General features: G+C 44.7%; 1 protein-coding gene across 4 annotated transcripts in view; it reads right to left on the bottom strand.

Annotated features, from left to right (window-relative positions):
- Positions 1–930: 930 nt before the first annotated feature.
- dusp8a (dual specificity phosphatase 8a) overlaps positions 931–17,261 on the bottom strand; it is a 44,434-nt gene continuing 28,103 nt past the window's right edge. For 3 of the 4 annotated variants that reach the window (XM_058646328.1, XM_058646329.1, XM_058646330.1), the window contains exons 4-7: positions 5,821–5,987; positions 5,534–5,693; positions 5,021–5,144; positions 931–4,657 (exon numbers count right to left, since the gene is read on the bottom strand). In XM_058646328.1, coding sequence (XP_058502311.1) covers positions 3,418–4,657; positions 5,021–5,144; positions 5,534–5,693; positions 5,821–5,987 — 1,691 coding nt within the window. In that variant the 3' untranslated portion in view covers positions 931–3,417. Of the gene's footprint in view, positions 4,658–5,020; positions 5,145–5,533; positions 5,694–5,820; positions 5,988–11,250; positions 12,069–17,261 lie in introns of those variants that run through there. The other variant, XM_058646331.1, reaches the window with a different exon arrangement.

Genomic DNA, 17,261 nt, shown 5'->3' with positions numbered 1-17,261 from the left:
TGATGACATTGACGTAAAGGTTTAGTCTAAGGCTCTAGAAACTAAATGATATATCTTTATACACAGTATATATACTGTATATCTCCTCAATTTCTGCTTACCCTCCAAAGATGTTACACTATGGACTTTTAAGTATCATTTAATTGCCCTTATATGTCAGAGATTACGATGATTTGACTCGAGTGGGTTTAAACTATAGTATGCATTGAAAATATGAGATTTTGTTTTCTCTTGTCTTCTGTTTAATGTTTAGATATGAAGAGTACACCCATACATCCATGGAAGCGACTGTTGACTCAAACCAGCCTGCAGTCTCACCAATTCACTGAGTCGGAATGTTCAAAAGTTGCGTTTTTATCATATTTAAATGTGGGAAATCCTCTCCATCTTCAATATTCATGATACGACTCGACTTGTAACTTGCTTGATTCTTGGGAGAATGACTTTGGACTTGAAGGTTAAGACTCCAGACTGACAGCATTTTACATTTAAGGACATAATGTATGTTTGCCTTGTTGCTAGGAGATAAAAATGCAAGTTGTATTAGTCCATTTATATTCCGGTCTTGACTGTGTCCCAGTCTTACAACATTCTCAGCGATAATCTGGTGTAAATCTGATAATAACACGTCTGTCTGAAAGGAAACTTCTCTTCTTTAAATAATTCACCACATCCCATTAGCATAAGGAAATACGTGGCGTTGTCAGTGTCTCGGGCAGAGAAATCAATAAAGCTGTGTTGTGTGGTCGAAGCGAAGGACTTTGTTAAAACACAAAATCAATTGCAAGACTCCAATGCTCGGTGATGTCATAATGCGTTGTTCATCGGTCAGGTGGATTTCCCTTCCCGACCTCCCCCTCCTCCTTCCCCCGTTCAGCCCGGCATGCAAGCACACAAGAAGAAGAGGAAAGAAGAAGAAGCAGAGAGGAGTTGGTATTTTGTCATGTCTGTATTTTTGTCTCATTTTCACAAAACATGTACAGGGGAAGGAAAAGCCTTTCAATAGAACCTGAGGTATTTTTGCGTCAAGCAGCCTAAGGTATCAGGATTTTCTTTTAAAAACTCATCTAAAGTCATCAGTGTTCTTAGATGCATTGATATTTACAAGTAATAATAATAATAATAATAATCATAATAATAATAATGATAACAACAGCAACTTTAGCAAATGGGACAGCCTGCATCATCTTTGTTACATGTCATAAATAAATCTAACAACATTTCTTAAAAATAGAGGGAGGAGGATGGGGAGAGGTTGCTCGCGCCTCATGGGAACACAGGAATCTATCCGAAACTTACTGGAGCTGCAGCAGCACAAAGGTCAAAGGTTGCCAAAGATAACAGCTAATCAAGGGTCAAAGGAAAAGAAACACATTTTACATCATAAATAAATAAACCGTCTCGCACCAGGAGAGCAAAGTTTTCATTTCTTTCACCTCAGGATATGAAAAATCCTCTTTTATTTTTTCCCTTTCCTTTTTGTTATGCTGATTTTTGTTAAATCGAAGCTTTGGACAAATATGAAAATAAGAAGAAGAATAATAAAAAAAAAGAGAGAGAGAGAGAGAGAAAGCGAGGGAGCTTTACGGACATGCATTGTGCTGATGTACCAGCAGCTATGAACCCTGTGTCGGGCTTGGCTCACTGAAAGATCCCCTGAGAATGAAAAAAAAGGGTGCGTGTGTTTGGGCTTATGTTCTACAGGAGTGAATATATCATGGGTACAATACAGTACGGGTATGAGTGTGAGCGTTGGTTTCAGCTTTGTTGGGACGTACTATGATGATGACGACGACTGGTGAACTTGGAGCTGGCTTTCCGGAGAGGACACTGGGAGTCTTGTGAAAGAGAGCGTGTCTGTTTGCATATAGTTGTTGCTATGCAAGCCCTGATGACAGTGGCAGGAAATAATGTCCCACTGTGTGTGTGAGTGATCGTAGTGTGTGTGTCTCTGAAACGTCTCTTTAGTCGAACGCTTCAGCCCTCGCTTGTGATAAACCCACACCACAGACGACGCTCTCACATGAACCAAAACTCAACTCGCTCGGCTTTTTTTTTTTTTTGAATATTAAATTGCCAGGGTGTGAATGGAATAATCACAACTGTTCATCAGAAAGCAGAAAAGTGCATTTCAAAGTCATACATCACTCTCCCCCAAAGAAGGAACAGCACATATTGCTCGCTTGAATTTGTTGAATGTGTGTATTTGTACGAGTGTGTGTTCATAAATACCATACAGCAAATAATAATAATAATAATAATAATAATAATAACAATAATAATTCAAAAGAAAAAGAAGAAAAGAAATAAATCCACAAAACATTATATTATTTCTCATTACCAGAATGAACCAGTACAATAAATTAAAACTATAACAACAAAAAAAGTCCATATATTCATATTGTATATATAGTATTTGTCTCTCTGTAGTCAGCCTTTCTGGTGCATGCTCAGTGGTGACCATAGGTGGTGACTGGGAGCAATGGTGAAGGGGTGTGTGTGGGGTGTGTGGGTTAAAGGAGATGAAGGGCTTTAGAGAGAAACCCTCGTCAACATCCTGAAACCTCAGTCCCGTCACGCTGTTAACACTTGAAACAAGGGAGCCAAAGTCAGGAAAGACACTCTGTGCTTTGTAGGGTGGTGGGGGGGGACGTGTCACTGCCCGTCACTAAGAGTCTTCAACTCAAAGTCTTTCCCCTCGCTGAGGATCCTTCATTGTTTTGATGCAGTACCACCTTTGATTAAGTCCTTGGGATCTCTGTGAGGAGACGGTGCTTTTTAAAAAGGAGTCTGTAGAGCTATCAACGCTGTAATGCAGAGCCGCCGGGAGTCTGGGGGTGGGGACGTAGTCGTGCGAGGTTTTGAGGCTTTCTTTACACCGGGGTGAAGCTCTGGGCGAAAAAACATGGGGCTTGGTTCGAATCACAAGATATACACCCACTGAAGCACACTACATTTGACCACAGGCAAGCAGTTTTTGTCCAAACGCTGTCAAAATAGGGGTTTTCTATGTAATAAGGATGCAATGTTCACTTAACCTGTGTTGTTCCTTTTTTTTTTTTCTTTTTTAAATCTGTGACCGAATATTTTCAGTACCTACATTACAGTCACCCACCCTCATCCAGGCTTTTCTTCAGATTTCTATGAGAGTTCAGGATGGTTATGGTCTGCTGAGCACCACGTCTTAGGCTCTGTCTGTCCAGGTGCCGATGCTAATTCACTTGCTAAACCTTTTCACATTAACTCTCAGCTTGTGTCTCTATTTGTCCTTCTCTCAGTAGGAGTCTTTAACACTGTCAGTGAGGGGAGCATAAAAGACACATCTTGTGCTCCTCCTCATATGTCCCCTTCTTGAACACCTTCAAACAAGGTCTATTTTCGTCCCCATAGGACATCTCTGATGAAGTCCATTATCTGTCAGGATACCTCAATGATCTCCATGCTTCCAGAGAAGCTTGACTGTTTCCCGATCTTCCCCAGCTCCTCTCGGGACCGCGTTTCAGCGATCCCGTCCTCAAACTCCATTTGACAGCTGCGCCGCTTGAACTGCTTCTCCGCCACAGGCCCGCTGTTGTTCGAGCTGCTGGACAGGGACATGGCGGATGATGACGTGGAGTCTCTCTGTGTTTGCGGCGCTGAGGGCTTCTCCCTCAGAGATTTGTCTCGTAACCGCACACCTTCACTGCACCCAAACGCCACATACGCTGAGCTGCTGCCAAACCTCACGGATGACTCCTCCCCTCCTCCATCTCCGCCCTCTCCTAGATCCATTCCCCTCTCACCGCCCTCCGATGCCCCAAAGTGCCAGGGGGCATCAGTGGTGGGTGTGACTGGTGTGACGGGAGTAGTGGCCTGGACAGTGTCTCTGTGTTTGGTCCACATGGTTCCAGACCCCACAGTGGGCAGCGAGGGTAGCGAGAGGAGCAGGGAGCCTTTTAAGTTCTCGTCCTGGTTGGGGTTCTTGTGGTCCAGTGACAAGCTGAGGGACTGTGGAGGTTGGTGTGGTTGTGCGTGGACTGGTGAACTGCTGGAGCTGTGCTTAGGTTTTCTCCTGGGTCTGGAGGACGAAGAACTAGACCGATGGACTTCACTTCCTCCGAGCCCCAAACCCCCTATGCTGCCGCTGCTGCCTGGTGAGGGGAATGGAGAATCCGACGGGCTGGGGCTGTCTAGGATTGGAGACTGGGAACAGACACCATTTGAGGTGCCAGTTCCTGGACTGTCAAGCTTGCAGAGCTTGGGGACGTCTTCAGAGTGCGTGGGTGCCAGGCTGGGGCAACGGGGACTGTTGGGGGAGTAGACAGATTTAATGTCCAGCGAGAAGGAGCGTTTGAGCCGGTTAGTGTCCATGATCCTCTCTGCGGAGAGGTGCAGGCCATTGAAGCCTTGCTGGAGGGAGATGGGTGATGGTAGCTTGGGTTCTGCTGGGATGTGTGGATCTGCCGCAGATGAGTCATTGTTGCCGTGATGTCCGTTCATCGCGAAACCTGTGTCCACTCCATTAATGTCAGAGCTTTGCTTGCTGTTGTTTTCAGAAATGTTCTCGTCAGACGTTGAAGTCAAAGCCTGGAGTAACTGCAGGCCCTTCTCAAACTCCAGCAGCTGACCGAGGAAGTTAAAGTTGGGGGATATGGACGGTCTCCGGTCTTTTACAAACCTGACAGGATAAAAAAAAGAAAGAAAAAAAGATGGAAAATATTAGTTACTGCATTTTGAAGGCAACTGTTGAATTCATGTGAGGTACTGAGGGCGATGTAGCCTCGATGAATTAGGCACAGAGTGTGAACTGCTTTGTTTATGCAATACATAATCCTGTGCTAGTGTTGTTCTGACATGGCAACTCAAAGCCTTTAGCAGACACTCTGTTCCCTAGCAGCCATCAAACAATTTAATTTCCTCACGACTGCAGGGATGGGGGTTGAGAAAATCGTCTAGCATTTCCTCTGCCGCTGAGTTACCTTTTTACTGTGGCTGACACCTTAGCTCAGCTGGTGGTGGATGGGAGGAGGAGCAAATTTACCTGTAGGCATCATCTGATGACAAGCCCATTGTCTTCATGATGTATGCAATAGCGATGGTCGCTGAACGCGAGATTCCAGCCAGGCAGTGCACAATGACTCTGCAGTTTGACACCTTAGCTTTGTCTGTTGAAGGAGGGAGGAGGGGGGGGTGAGAATATAGGAATACACACAAGCATACATAAATGTGCACAACACTGCAGATCCCTGACAGGTCTCATCTTTAGCACAAAGTCTCAGGAGACAGCAAGTGCCTATTATTGAAAGCCAACTGACATTTCCTGTAAAAACACAGGGGGGTCATCTGAACGGATGTGTTATACCTGATGCTATTGTTGCTTAAGCTGCTCATTGAGTGTTTATTAATGGTAACAATGTGCGGATATGATGTATCGACTATCATGGAATTCTTAAGCACATAACTTGAGATGTATTTACTTCCTTGAAAAGACGCTTGCCTCAGTAGCTATTGTGCTCTGCGCTGCTAATTTTATTCCATTTCCCCCTCCTCTTACCTATGAATTCATTGGTTTTGTCCAGCCAGGGAAGCAATTTCTCACAGTAGTTGTCATTGACCGGGATGCGCATGAAATGACTCTCACTGATGAAGTCTGGCTTGGGGCAGGTGTTGCTCGCATTCAGCACGTAAGTGATACCATTCTGAGCCATCAGATCCTACAGGAGATAGGACAGCAGAGATAAGAGGGGTTTATGTGTTGTTGCCAGGTAATGATGATGAAACACATAATTCATCTTCCTGTATGGTGGTGGAATTAATTAAACAGTGCACAAGGAATCTTACCTTATTGAGGACGTCCTTCTGTGAACCCAGGTAGAGGTGTGGCAGGATGCGAGTGGGCCCTACATTAGCCACGGGCAAACAGGGCTGGGATAAGCTCATAGGCAGAGCAGTGGCAGGCTTCCCCTCACACAGGCCGGGGAAACAGGAAGAGAAAGCAGCAAAACCTCCTGCAGAGAAAGAAGAGAGGGAGTGGTGTTTAGGTACACTAATGGTTTTTTCCACACAGCCGTCAGAAAACACACGGGCAACTTCACAAACACTCCCATGAGCTCATCATGTGCACTGAAAAAAAAAAACACCCTCCAAAACACCATTAGCTGAGTACACAGACACTCTGTGCACATTCAGAGGTGAATCTGGGCTATGATGTCTGGGTCCTGCTTAGTGCAACAGGAGTAAAAGAGGCTCTCTGGGCTTCTGTGTGAGTGTTAGGTTAAATGCTGTGCAGCAAGGAATGTGCGTCTGGGCCTTTAAGAGGCAGGCGGCTCCACTTTTGGCATATGTGTCCATGAGAGTGTGTGTGTGTGTATGTGTGTGTGTGGGTGTACGGGGCTCTGTTTCCTGCATGAGCTCATGTCCTGTAGCAGTGCATTGCGTCAGGCTGAGGGAATGAAAGAGGCCACAGGTGCAGGGCCAGGACAGAGGCCCAGTAACATCCCCCTGACAACTGCTCAGCACACACACACACACACACTAAAAAGATGATACACTTTAAGAAGACACTCTCTGATGACATGATCACAATGTGGAAGTTAACATATGCTTCATATTCACTCTCACCGTCCATGATTCTCTGTTGAGTGCACACACATGCATGCACTCATTACCTCGGCAGTACAGCGGTTGTATAACTATAGGGTGGGGGCCACTGAGGGGAGGTGGGTGTGTGTGTGTAATGATGACCTCGCAGAGGAGTGTATCGAGCAGGGAGGGGTGTGCTTCAAGGAATCCCTGAGCTCCGGAAAGGAGATTAGAACCTAATCTACATTCAGCTCTGCCTGACCCAATGAGGGACACAGCACACACACAACACACACACAGAAAGAGTGAGAGTGAGTGAGACATGACATCACTGTTCGAAAGTAGCACACACAGCACAGTGCAGGGAGGACATTGCCTTCCGTTGTAACACACACCCAGCTGCACTGCTCATGTAGCAACACACACACACACACACACACACACACACATGCACGCACGGTACACAATGTGCCCTCTTCAAACAGATATGAACGCTGGGATAAATAAGAGGAGATTGGGGGGAAAAATCAAGCAAACAGTGAGATGATTGCATTACTGAAGACTGCAGCTCCTGTAACTGGATGCATTCTCATGACCGAGTGCTATTCTCGGCGCACTGTCCCTTTAAGAGCAAAGTGAAGAAGGCTTGTCTGTTTCCAGCTATTAATGGCAACCAGCAGAGCAATGACATCAGCGCTCCACATGGGGGGTTAAGTGGAGGGAAAGATAGATGGATGGATGCAGAAAGAGCGATCTGATAGCTTACAGGGCAAGAGGGACTGTTTCATGAAAGGAAGGAGAGGCTGAGAGAAATCCTCTGACTCTATGAACTGAACTATTTGGCCTCTACTGTAGACTAAACAGACATTTGTAGTCCACAGTTTGGCTGTAGAATGTGCAGGCAGTGTAAATCTCCACCAGAGCCTCTTTCTAGTGATCCTTGGGGTGGTGCTACAGCGTTACTAATTGATAAAACAGAAAGAGGAAGGTTAGTTCTTTGAAGGGTTTTCTTCCTGCTTTCTCTGTTTCCAAAGGCACTGGTATGAAGACTGTGTGTGCACACACAGACTGGAAAATAAAATAAATGGTGCTACATATAGCCCCTGTCACATACTGTATCTATGTGAGGAGGAAGCGCTTCAATCAACAGGAAAAGCCTCACGTCACACTTCAACCATTTCCCCTTCTGTGTGAGGACATTGTTAGAGAGTTGTTAGAAGGACTGAAGACAGGATGTTCCTGTGGCAGCGATGCAGTTTGTGTGTTTGTGTGTTTAACACTGCAGAGAAAGTGTTTTTGTGTGTGCACACGAGGACATGACTGAAAGTACTCCTTTCAAATCTAGTGTGCGTCTGGATTAATAATTACCGACATGATTACTATACTGACCTCATCTGATGTAAAATAAATAGTAAAACAGCAGGAAGACGTGGGGCCAGCATGTGACTGGGAGAGTGAGTAAGTTGTTACTGGCATGAAGGGAGACTGAAGTCAAAGATAAGAGTGGGTGCCTGCCCGATTTTCACCAGGGCTTTTAAATTACAGTGGCATTACATCAACACAATTACAACACCTTCAGCGTAGTCACAACTTTACATGGCTAGTGCTAATGGACGTTAGTCATACAGGAGATATGTGCTCTTGTCATCCTGTATCATCCTGAATGCATTCTACTTCAGCTAGTCATGAGGATGAGGAAGGGCAGTTGGTAACAGTTGGCTCATTGAGTGAAGAAAACAAAAAACTAAACATCTAGAGGACACACGGACACACACACACACACACCATGGCCTCACATTCTCCAAAAGAAAACGATGACACGTCCGTCCATTCCAATGTAGACGCACAAAGCACACACATGAACTAACACAGTGTACATTCACACTGAGGTCACTGAAAATACCCCGTGACACACACCAGCACAGCTGTCCACATGGATGAAATCACAAGGTCAACTGGGAGAGATGAGTTCATCTTCAGTGCAGCATGATGTGCAGCAGACTAACCGACATGCGGCTACATTCAATTAAAGATACATGAGCGCGAGGAACGTGTAGCTTAACTGAGATCAGAGAATGATCTTCCTGCTGACAAACACACAGCTTCCTGTGAGAAAAATCCCCTGGACGGAGATGTGATTTTATGCCTCGCAGAAATACTTCTCAAATGTCAACTTTTGGGCGACTACATTACCTTGTTGCACTGCGCTACGTCATGTGTCTAACCTCTGGAAAATGTACTTGGACAGGATGTGACTAACCCAGTTCTGAACACATGGCGCTTAAAAAAAAGTATTATGTGTTAAAAAAAAAAAAAAAAAAAACCACACTCAACCGGGGAAAGAGGGCACTGTGTCGCCAGCAGCAATGCTAGCCAGCGGTGACTTCCTTTTTCCGTTTTCCTCTGCCCACTTCATCCCTTATGTAAGAAATTATTTTCCTCTCTTGCTCTGTCACAGCCAAGCACTCAGGCCTTCTTTGTTTGCTGGTGGTGAGTGGTGGTCTCTCTGCTCATCAATCATTTCTTTCAGCCAAATTGTTATTCGTGTTCCACTGTAAAGACGGTAGGTTATTATCCTGCAGATACAAAAAAGTGTGTGTGTTTGGATCATATTGAGGCATTTTGGAGCTGTGCTGCTGAGTGAATCGATGGAAGGAAGCTGTGAGATGAATGGAAGTGGAATCCCGGAGATATTGACCTGATGGGTAGAGACACACAACACCTGTCTGACTGCTGTGGTTAATGGGGGCGCTGCTGTTACATCACTGTTATCGGTACAATTGACTGCCTCGTCAATAAGCTTAGCCCCTGCTCCCTCCTTTCTGTCTCTGTGCCTGTGTTTCAGTGTCTGTGTCGCTTTCAGTAGTTCTCTACACACACACACACACACACATACACACACATACACCACAACCATGTACAACCCTCCACAGCCCGGGGGCATTGATTTGCTTGAATAACTAACCCACACCCCCCTCCACTGCTCTCTTCTCCTCTGTGGTTCATATCAGGGGAGACATGACGCCATCCTCTGTGCCCCTCCAGCTGTCCCCCTCTACTATGGGGGGGACATTAGCATTTCAATGTGAAATCCCCCCCCCCCAACTCCCAACATGACATCATTGCACACATGTCCCACTCAGCTGCACAAAGGCCGTGCTGCAGCCTGGAGAAGCGACAGGAGTGTGCCTGTTTTCAGAAATGTGTCGATTGACAGACCATAGATGAGCCAGTAGAGGATGAGGTCATCGCTCTTTGTGCAGACTGATGACTGGCAGGAACAACTGTATGATTAACATTAACATGTCATCCCAGCTGATGGTTAAACGGTTTATTGTGCCCCCATCTCACAGGGCTGATAGCGGGAAAATGCCACTTTGATCAGCTGCTGTGCTGTTTCAGCAGTACCACTTTGTTGCAATGCCGGACTATAAACTCTCCCGTGTTTACACATCTATTTGAAAACAGCATGTGATAAACACATACACATATATTTTCAGCTGCTAAAAAGCAAACGTGGTATACTTGCTAGCTTTTTTTTCGGAGCAAAGAAGTGAAACCCGGCTGTGCACTCACTCACACACACACACACACACACACCTAAACAGTGTGAAGAAAGGCAGGTGTTGAGAGCTGCTATGCTAATTGCCTTGAACGGGCTCTCTGATACGGCCTGGAGTGTTTATCGCGTCTACGTTTACATGCACATTTCACACTCATATTCTAGCACATTTATGACCCCAAGGATCTAACTGTAAAACCACCAGCTAATTGAAATTTCAATGAATGAACAGCTGAATGGAAATTTTGTGAGATAACTAAGTGCATCCCGTATCAAACATTGTTTCAGACTGCCCCGTCGCTCTGTGTGAAAAGGTGTTGCATTAAACACCTGCAGTGCACACTGCACACATATTGATAACATAATCTCCACAAGCAGCATTCTGCAGGGAGAAATCGAGCAGGGGGAGAGAGGGAGAGAGAGAGAGAGAAAAGCCAATAGTAGAGGAGAAGAAAGGGAGAGAGAGAGAAAGAGCCTTTGTGATAGTTTTACATCTCAATAAGCACAGGCTGTGTGAGCATGAACACTATGTCATAACCAGGGTCACGGCTCTCATGCTCCCCCTCGAGCTCTTTCTCTCTCTCCTCTCCTTCCTCTTCATCGCTCCTTGTCTTCATGATGTCATCCTCTTAATCCACCGTCTTCCTATTCTGTGTCTCTAAACACATTAACTGCACAAACAAAGAGGTGGGAAAACAGTTTGTGGGTTTGGCCGAGTCCCTGTGAGGTTTTGCTTCGGGCCTGTTGTGGCAGTAAATCTAACTATTGATCCAGTACACGTCCTTAAAATTCACTTCACATCCTTCTCTCATTCGCAGCAAGCCTGGACTGGAATACCTCAACACCTGAAAAGCTACTGAGCCTTTGTACTCGTCTGCAGTGCACACACTGTTACCAGGGGTTTTCCCTCATTCATATCCTCTACACCTGCATTCAACAATGGTGCATTTTTAAGGCACCTCTATATTTGTTACATCTCTAAAATCAATATAAAATACATTCGGTCTACGTATACATTCACAAAAGCCAGCGTCCTCAGCATCACATACACTTCTAAAACACACACCAACAACACACAAGCAACACACACGCGACTTCTCCTCCTTTGTGTCCAGGTGGATACACACCTCGCAGCTCTCTCCCCTCCTTCATACGGCGGACCCTGATCTTCAGTCTCATGTCTGTGCCCTGCAGGTCCGGCCAAAAACAGTCCTCCGCTGGCGCAATCACCACATCCAGAGGCATCCCCCAGAACACAATCTTGCGCCTCGCTCACACACACTCAGATCAAAATGTTCTGGTGCTCCACTCTTCAGGGATGGAGCGATCAATGCCCCCCCCCCTTTCCTTGGCTGCACAAAAAAATGTCAGAGCAGACAAACAGAAGTTCTCCTCAAAGGGCTGACAGAGGTGAGCCCACACTCTGACTGTAAAAATCCAAAGTTGGCAAAGCTGCCTCCCACGAGTGTCCAAACACACTCTGGTCTCGTCAGCTGTTCCAATGTCCAGGCAATGACTTTTAAAGAATTGACCAAGCACAAAAAAAAAAGGTCCAAACTCTCTACGGACACACTCCTCAAGTTCAACAGTCCTATGCAATCACAGCAGAAAAATAGAAATAAAAAAAGAATTCCTAAAACGCTCCTGTGTCAATATTTTTTTTGCAATTCTGTGGTTTTGTGGCTGGAGCAGAGAGGGCATGGAAGAACAAAAGTGAGTATCCTGTATTGCCTGTACACAAACGCCAGCTGTAATCTGCCTGCAGCTGGTTTATGCAGCGTCTGTGTGTGTGTCTCTCTCTCTCTGAGCTCCTTCTCTGAGTCCACAGCCAGAAGAGCAGCCCACTATTGTTGTGCTGCTTCACTCTCCTCGTCTCTCATTGGCTCAGTCGCTGGCTGACACTCCTCCCTCTCCCTTCCTCTTCCCTCCCTCTTTCTCTCTCTCTCTCTCTCTCTCTCTCTCTCTCTCTATCCCTCTGTGCTAGGGGAATGACAGAGCTGCACTCTCTCCTCGAGTGCTGAGGCTGAATGAGCTCACTTGCCGTGAGCTCAGACTCTGCCCTCCCTCGCTCCCTCTGCTACCTCCCTTGCACCCTCCTCCCTCTCTAGCGGAGCCAGAGCTCCGTCATAGCTAATGTCTAAGGCATGTAACCACATTCCTTACTCACCCAACAAATATGCAGCCACCTCAGGGGCCTAACTGCGAAGCAGGGCTCTATCGGCAGCTATCGAACTGGTTAACAGATACATGCTCACTGCTGCAGGGAGGATTTGTCTCTGTTTTGTTAATTACAAGTCAAGTTAAATGCTAAGATGATCAAAAAGATATTAGTGTTCATGTGCCGACAACATGCTTTTTAATATGAATAAAGGTGTTTGCATGTTTTCTTGGTTTGTGAACAACAGAGAATTATACTTTTTAGTTCATAATACGAAATATCAGTGATCCTTCAGACTCCGAGCATGTTGCACTTCGAACAGAGGTGGATTAAGACTGTCAGTGCCTGTGTTGAAAGCCGATTTGTCTCTGAAAGTTAGGGAATGTGTGTGACCTCACCACGTTTCCTGCGCTGGTTCGTGTCTAACATGTCCGTGTTTGGACACTGTGTTCTTCTCACTGACGGTGAAAAGGTGGAGGGGAAAGAAGAGGAGAGGAGTGGGAAACAAAGTGGAGCTGAGGAAGAGGGAGGGGAACCGGGGGGGAAAAAAGAAGCAAAAATGCACCGACAATAGTGGAAGAGACGACCGGAGATGATGAGAGGACCAAACAAGCTTGTGGTTGGCAGCCATCATCCTTTTGACAGGCCACAGACTCCTGGTACTTTACTATGGAATGACAAACATGTAGCCCACAAGTCCAGCTATGGAAACAAAGCAGCACTAAACGTAACACAACCACTGGAGGAAACTGAATGGTCACTGATAATAATCTAGTTGCATTTTAAATACCTAAATGCAATCATACCCTTGAAGACATGAGATTATTTTTATGCAATGAGCAAAAGGCAAATGTATAGTTTGCATTCATGTATGTGTCCTTACTACTGTATGTCCACAAAATCAGTTCATCCAACACCAACATATAAAAAAACTAAAGTATAATGCATTTGGTCATTGAATAAAAAAGTCCTTTAGCTGCCATCTTCTCTCAGTCCACATGTTCACTAACAGGAAACAGTGATTTTTTATTTTTATTTTTTTTTGCAGCATGTACGTACCTTCCATGAGTAGGCCAGTCAAGTATCCAGTCTGAATTTGATCAGTCTCAGGTTGAGACATCAAAGCACATTTAAAACAGGTCAGATGGGCTTCAAGTGCATTGAGTGAGCGTGCAACGAGCTCCAAAAAAGAGCTTATACAAGATGTCTAGTTAGGGGGCCAGCTGCACGCTGACTGACTGACCTCATCTCATCACTGCAGACCCTGCATGATCACACACGGGTGAGACCAGCTTTATGTCACCTCTCTGTTTAACTACGGGTCACTGAGAGAGGGAGCGAGGAGAGCAAATAGGTCACAGTGGTGAAGACAGGCTTTGTAACATATCCAGACATTGGTTTTGGGAGGAAGTCGCAGCGTGAGTGAGCAAACACACACACACAGACACACACTTGTACTACTGTGAGGACTCTCATTGCCCTCTGCACAGCCGCAGGATACATGGACGGATTTTCACAGAATAAGTGGAATAATTCATTGGGAGGGTATCTCCAGATGGAGCTGATTGGTCAAAGATGTGCTAAACAAACATTTCTTTGTCATCTTTGGACATCATGATTAGAATAAATATAAAAATGAATATTAAAAAATATTCATATGTACAGCATAAAGCATTGCATTGATGCTGTACATACAAAGGGACATGGTCTTATGGTTTAACAAGTGATGCAAGGAAGGACAAAAGTAGCACCAGCTTTAGTCTTAATCACTACATTCAGGTTTCCTTTAATAGCACATGATGTCAGCTGTGTAAATTATGTTCCCACTTAGAAGAAAATAGAGCACATACAGTGTGTGTGGACACCAGGGTGACTGACAACTGGCACTTCCAATAGGTGTCTGGTTGCAGGTGACGTGTGTGCACCTCCAGTTGCAAAAACTGTCATGACACCTGTCAAATGGCAAATCTTAAGGATCGAAATGGGAGTGCATTTTGCAACTGGACGACTACATCCATATTTATCTATGATCTATGCACTAACCTTAATAAATGTCAACCTGAACTGTGATCTGTCGCCTCACTGGCAACTAACTTGCCGGTGAGTTTCGTGTGTTGGTATGAACCGGAGTAAGCTGCAAAAGAATTGTCACTTTTCGAGTCAACAAATTTGTCCGAAGTGAGTTCAGAAGATCTGGCAAAACGCCACTTTCCCAAAATGCCCTCATTCTCCAAGTTCAAACAGTCAAACTGTCCCTGTAGAGAAGTATATACACACATACACAGCAGCTGGTTGGAGCAGGTGTGGCCCTCCATTGTGGTTTGTTGGCATTAAAGTGATTCAAACACAACGGTCATCACCACGGTTTGTATCCACATCTCGTTTTGGTTGCTGTGTGTGTGTGTGCGTGTGTGTGTGTGTGTGTGTGTGTGTGTGTGTGTGGCTTCAAGCCATAAAGTGGCTTTGAAACACAGGACTTCCTTACACCTGCCAACAACCACAAAACAAAGAAGCTGCTGGTCGACGTTTAAACGGTCAAACTCCAAACTCTTAACCCTTCTCTGCTTACACCCCCCTCCTCCTCCCCTTGTCCTCAGCAGGGTAACAAGGCTCAGAATAGTAGGTGTGTTAATTAGAGGATTACAGCCAAGATGCTATAAATGACAGTCAGGCCTTTTTTATTGACTGCACATGTTGGGACAGAAATAGGTGGGACAGTCACTCTAGACAACATATCTGAGATTGAAAGCGTGCTTTTTATGGTTGAGGGATTGTTACTGGGACAACTTGCTTTACACACACACAAACACACACATCAAAACAAAAATAAGTATAGATGAGTGTGAGATAGCGATGTTAGTTAGAAGAGTAAACAGCTTCTCTAGCTTGCTCCAAATTCATTTAAAGTTAAAAGATTAGACACGGTTGATCTCTGCAACAGACAAGTGATGAGAGAACAAGCAATATAATAATAACTTTCTTCTTTAGCAATAAATTAAGTTCCGTATATGAAGTATAATGCAGTGCAGTAACGTTTAATGGCACCATTTTTAACTGTTCTCTTCTACTGCTTCTACTTCTTGCGCAGAGGCAAAAATCCATCTTTAATTATCTGACATTTATCGCCATAATTATTTAAACTGACTGATTTGACCTTTTTGGCAACATCACCTAGAAAGGCATGTCTGGTTTCAAACCACTGCTGAGGCTTTAGAGCAGCGATTTTTTAATAAATGTAAATCTATGACGGACTGAATTGTGGAAAATGTTTGATAACATAAATTAAGTTAATATATTTTGTACTTTGCTGATGTCATTTTAGCCCTATTTCATTACATAAATGTTAGTATGGATTCTGTTTATTTGTTTTTTTTGTAAAAATTATCAAATAATTTAGGTTGAAGTTTCTCATTTGTTGTGAGATGCAACACGTAACCTTTTTGATTATACTTGGCTTGTTCTGATATTCAAATGTGCTTAGGTTCTTCCTCAAAATACATTCACCCACACGTAAATATTTTTATGCGCTAAAATCCACTCGATGACGTTCCATTGACACCACAAAATAAATCAAATATGTTAATCAGGATGCATCTTTCCTCCCCAGTGAGACAGGCAGCGACAGGAGCGCCACCCTACACCACAGATCATCTGTCAGGATACCGCAGCAAAGAGAGACGTCATTCTCCGGATAAGGCAGGTTAGGGTGATGAAGTCTGAGTTAATGTTTCTGTGAGTTCATATTTGAGTGTGTGTGTGTGTGTGTGTGTGCGTGCGTGCGCGTGTGAAGGGCAATCAGTGCAAGGTGAGATGAAGACAGAAAGGGACACTGCTGCAGGGGTTACAGACCTAGTGGACATTTATTGCACTAATATGCATAAACATATGTGCACTAATGTGTGTGTGTCTCTGTAGGTGTACATATGCACTTTGGTGTGTGTGTGTGTGTGTGTGTGTGTGTGTTGATAGTGCTGGTTGTCAGGGGATCAGTAACAAGGCTGCTCTTGCAGTGATGTAATGCCCACAGGAGAACACAGCTGCCATGCCTGGGGGGTGAAGTAGTCACCAGGGGAGAGAGAGAGGGGAGGATGGATAGCAGGATGGATCAACTGAGGGTGGGGGAGGCATTGAAGGACAGGGGGGGAAGATTAGTCGAGGGGGAGTAGGAAGGGTGAGGGGATTTTTCTTTGAATCCATAGGGAAATATTAGGAGAAATTGTGGTCATATAACCAGAGGACATTTGTCGTGCAGTGGGAGGCTGCGTATGTGTGTTATGTCTCGAGCTGCAAGATATGGTCAAACCTATTGCAGTATTTTAATTCAAAATGACTACAACTGATCACTTTTGCATCTAAACTGTCATTTCCACCAAAAATCTAAATCCAAATCACGATGTTTTGACAGCTTTTGGAGTCTGGTAACAAACAAAACACTGATTATCAAGATTTTTGCTGCAGCACAATTTCATCATTCAACTGTGAAGCCACACATTTTTATTACATTTTATTTTGTGTCTTTTCACTTAATTCATTGTGCACTAGATAGGATCAACTTAATTCATTGTACAACCATTTTACCACTTGAAAAGGTTAAAACAGGCTCATATTCTCCCACATTAAGAAACAAAACTGGACTGAGATGACTGATGGCTAAGACATGTGTCAATAATATTCTCCAGTTTTAACACAGATAACTGGAGATTTTACGAGAAATGTAAGAACCAAAGGAGGTGAAAACAAGGATGAAGAATGAGGGAAGGGCTTCTTACATATAAAGATCAGATGGGAGGAGGTTTATATGATTTGAGGCAGCGCTGATGCCCTACTTGGTCATGTGCGTGTGCAAGAGACAGTTTCATCTCTATCTGTGCAGCCTGGAGCGAGGCCTGCTTGCATCACTAATGCAGAAGACCCCCTACCCTCTAAACAACTTAACCCCCCGGCGGAGCTCAGCACTTGGGGCTACTGCACCAGTAAATC

Source organism: Solea solea, chromosome 12, assembly GCF_958295425.1.
Source record: "Solea solea chromosome 12, fSolSol10.1, whole genome shotgun sequence".
NCBI lineage: Eukaryota > Metazoa > Chordata > Actinopteri > Pleuronectiformes > Soleidae > Solea > Solea solea.
Note: the sequence above shows the minus strand (reverse complement) of the source record. Positions and strands in the feature narration are given on the sequence as shown.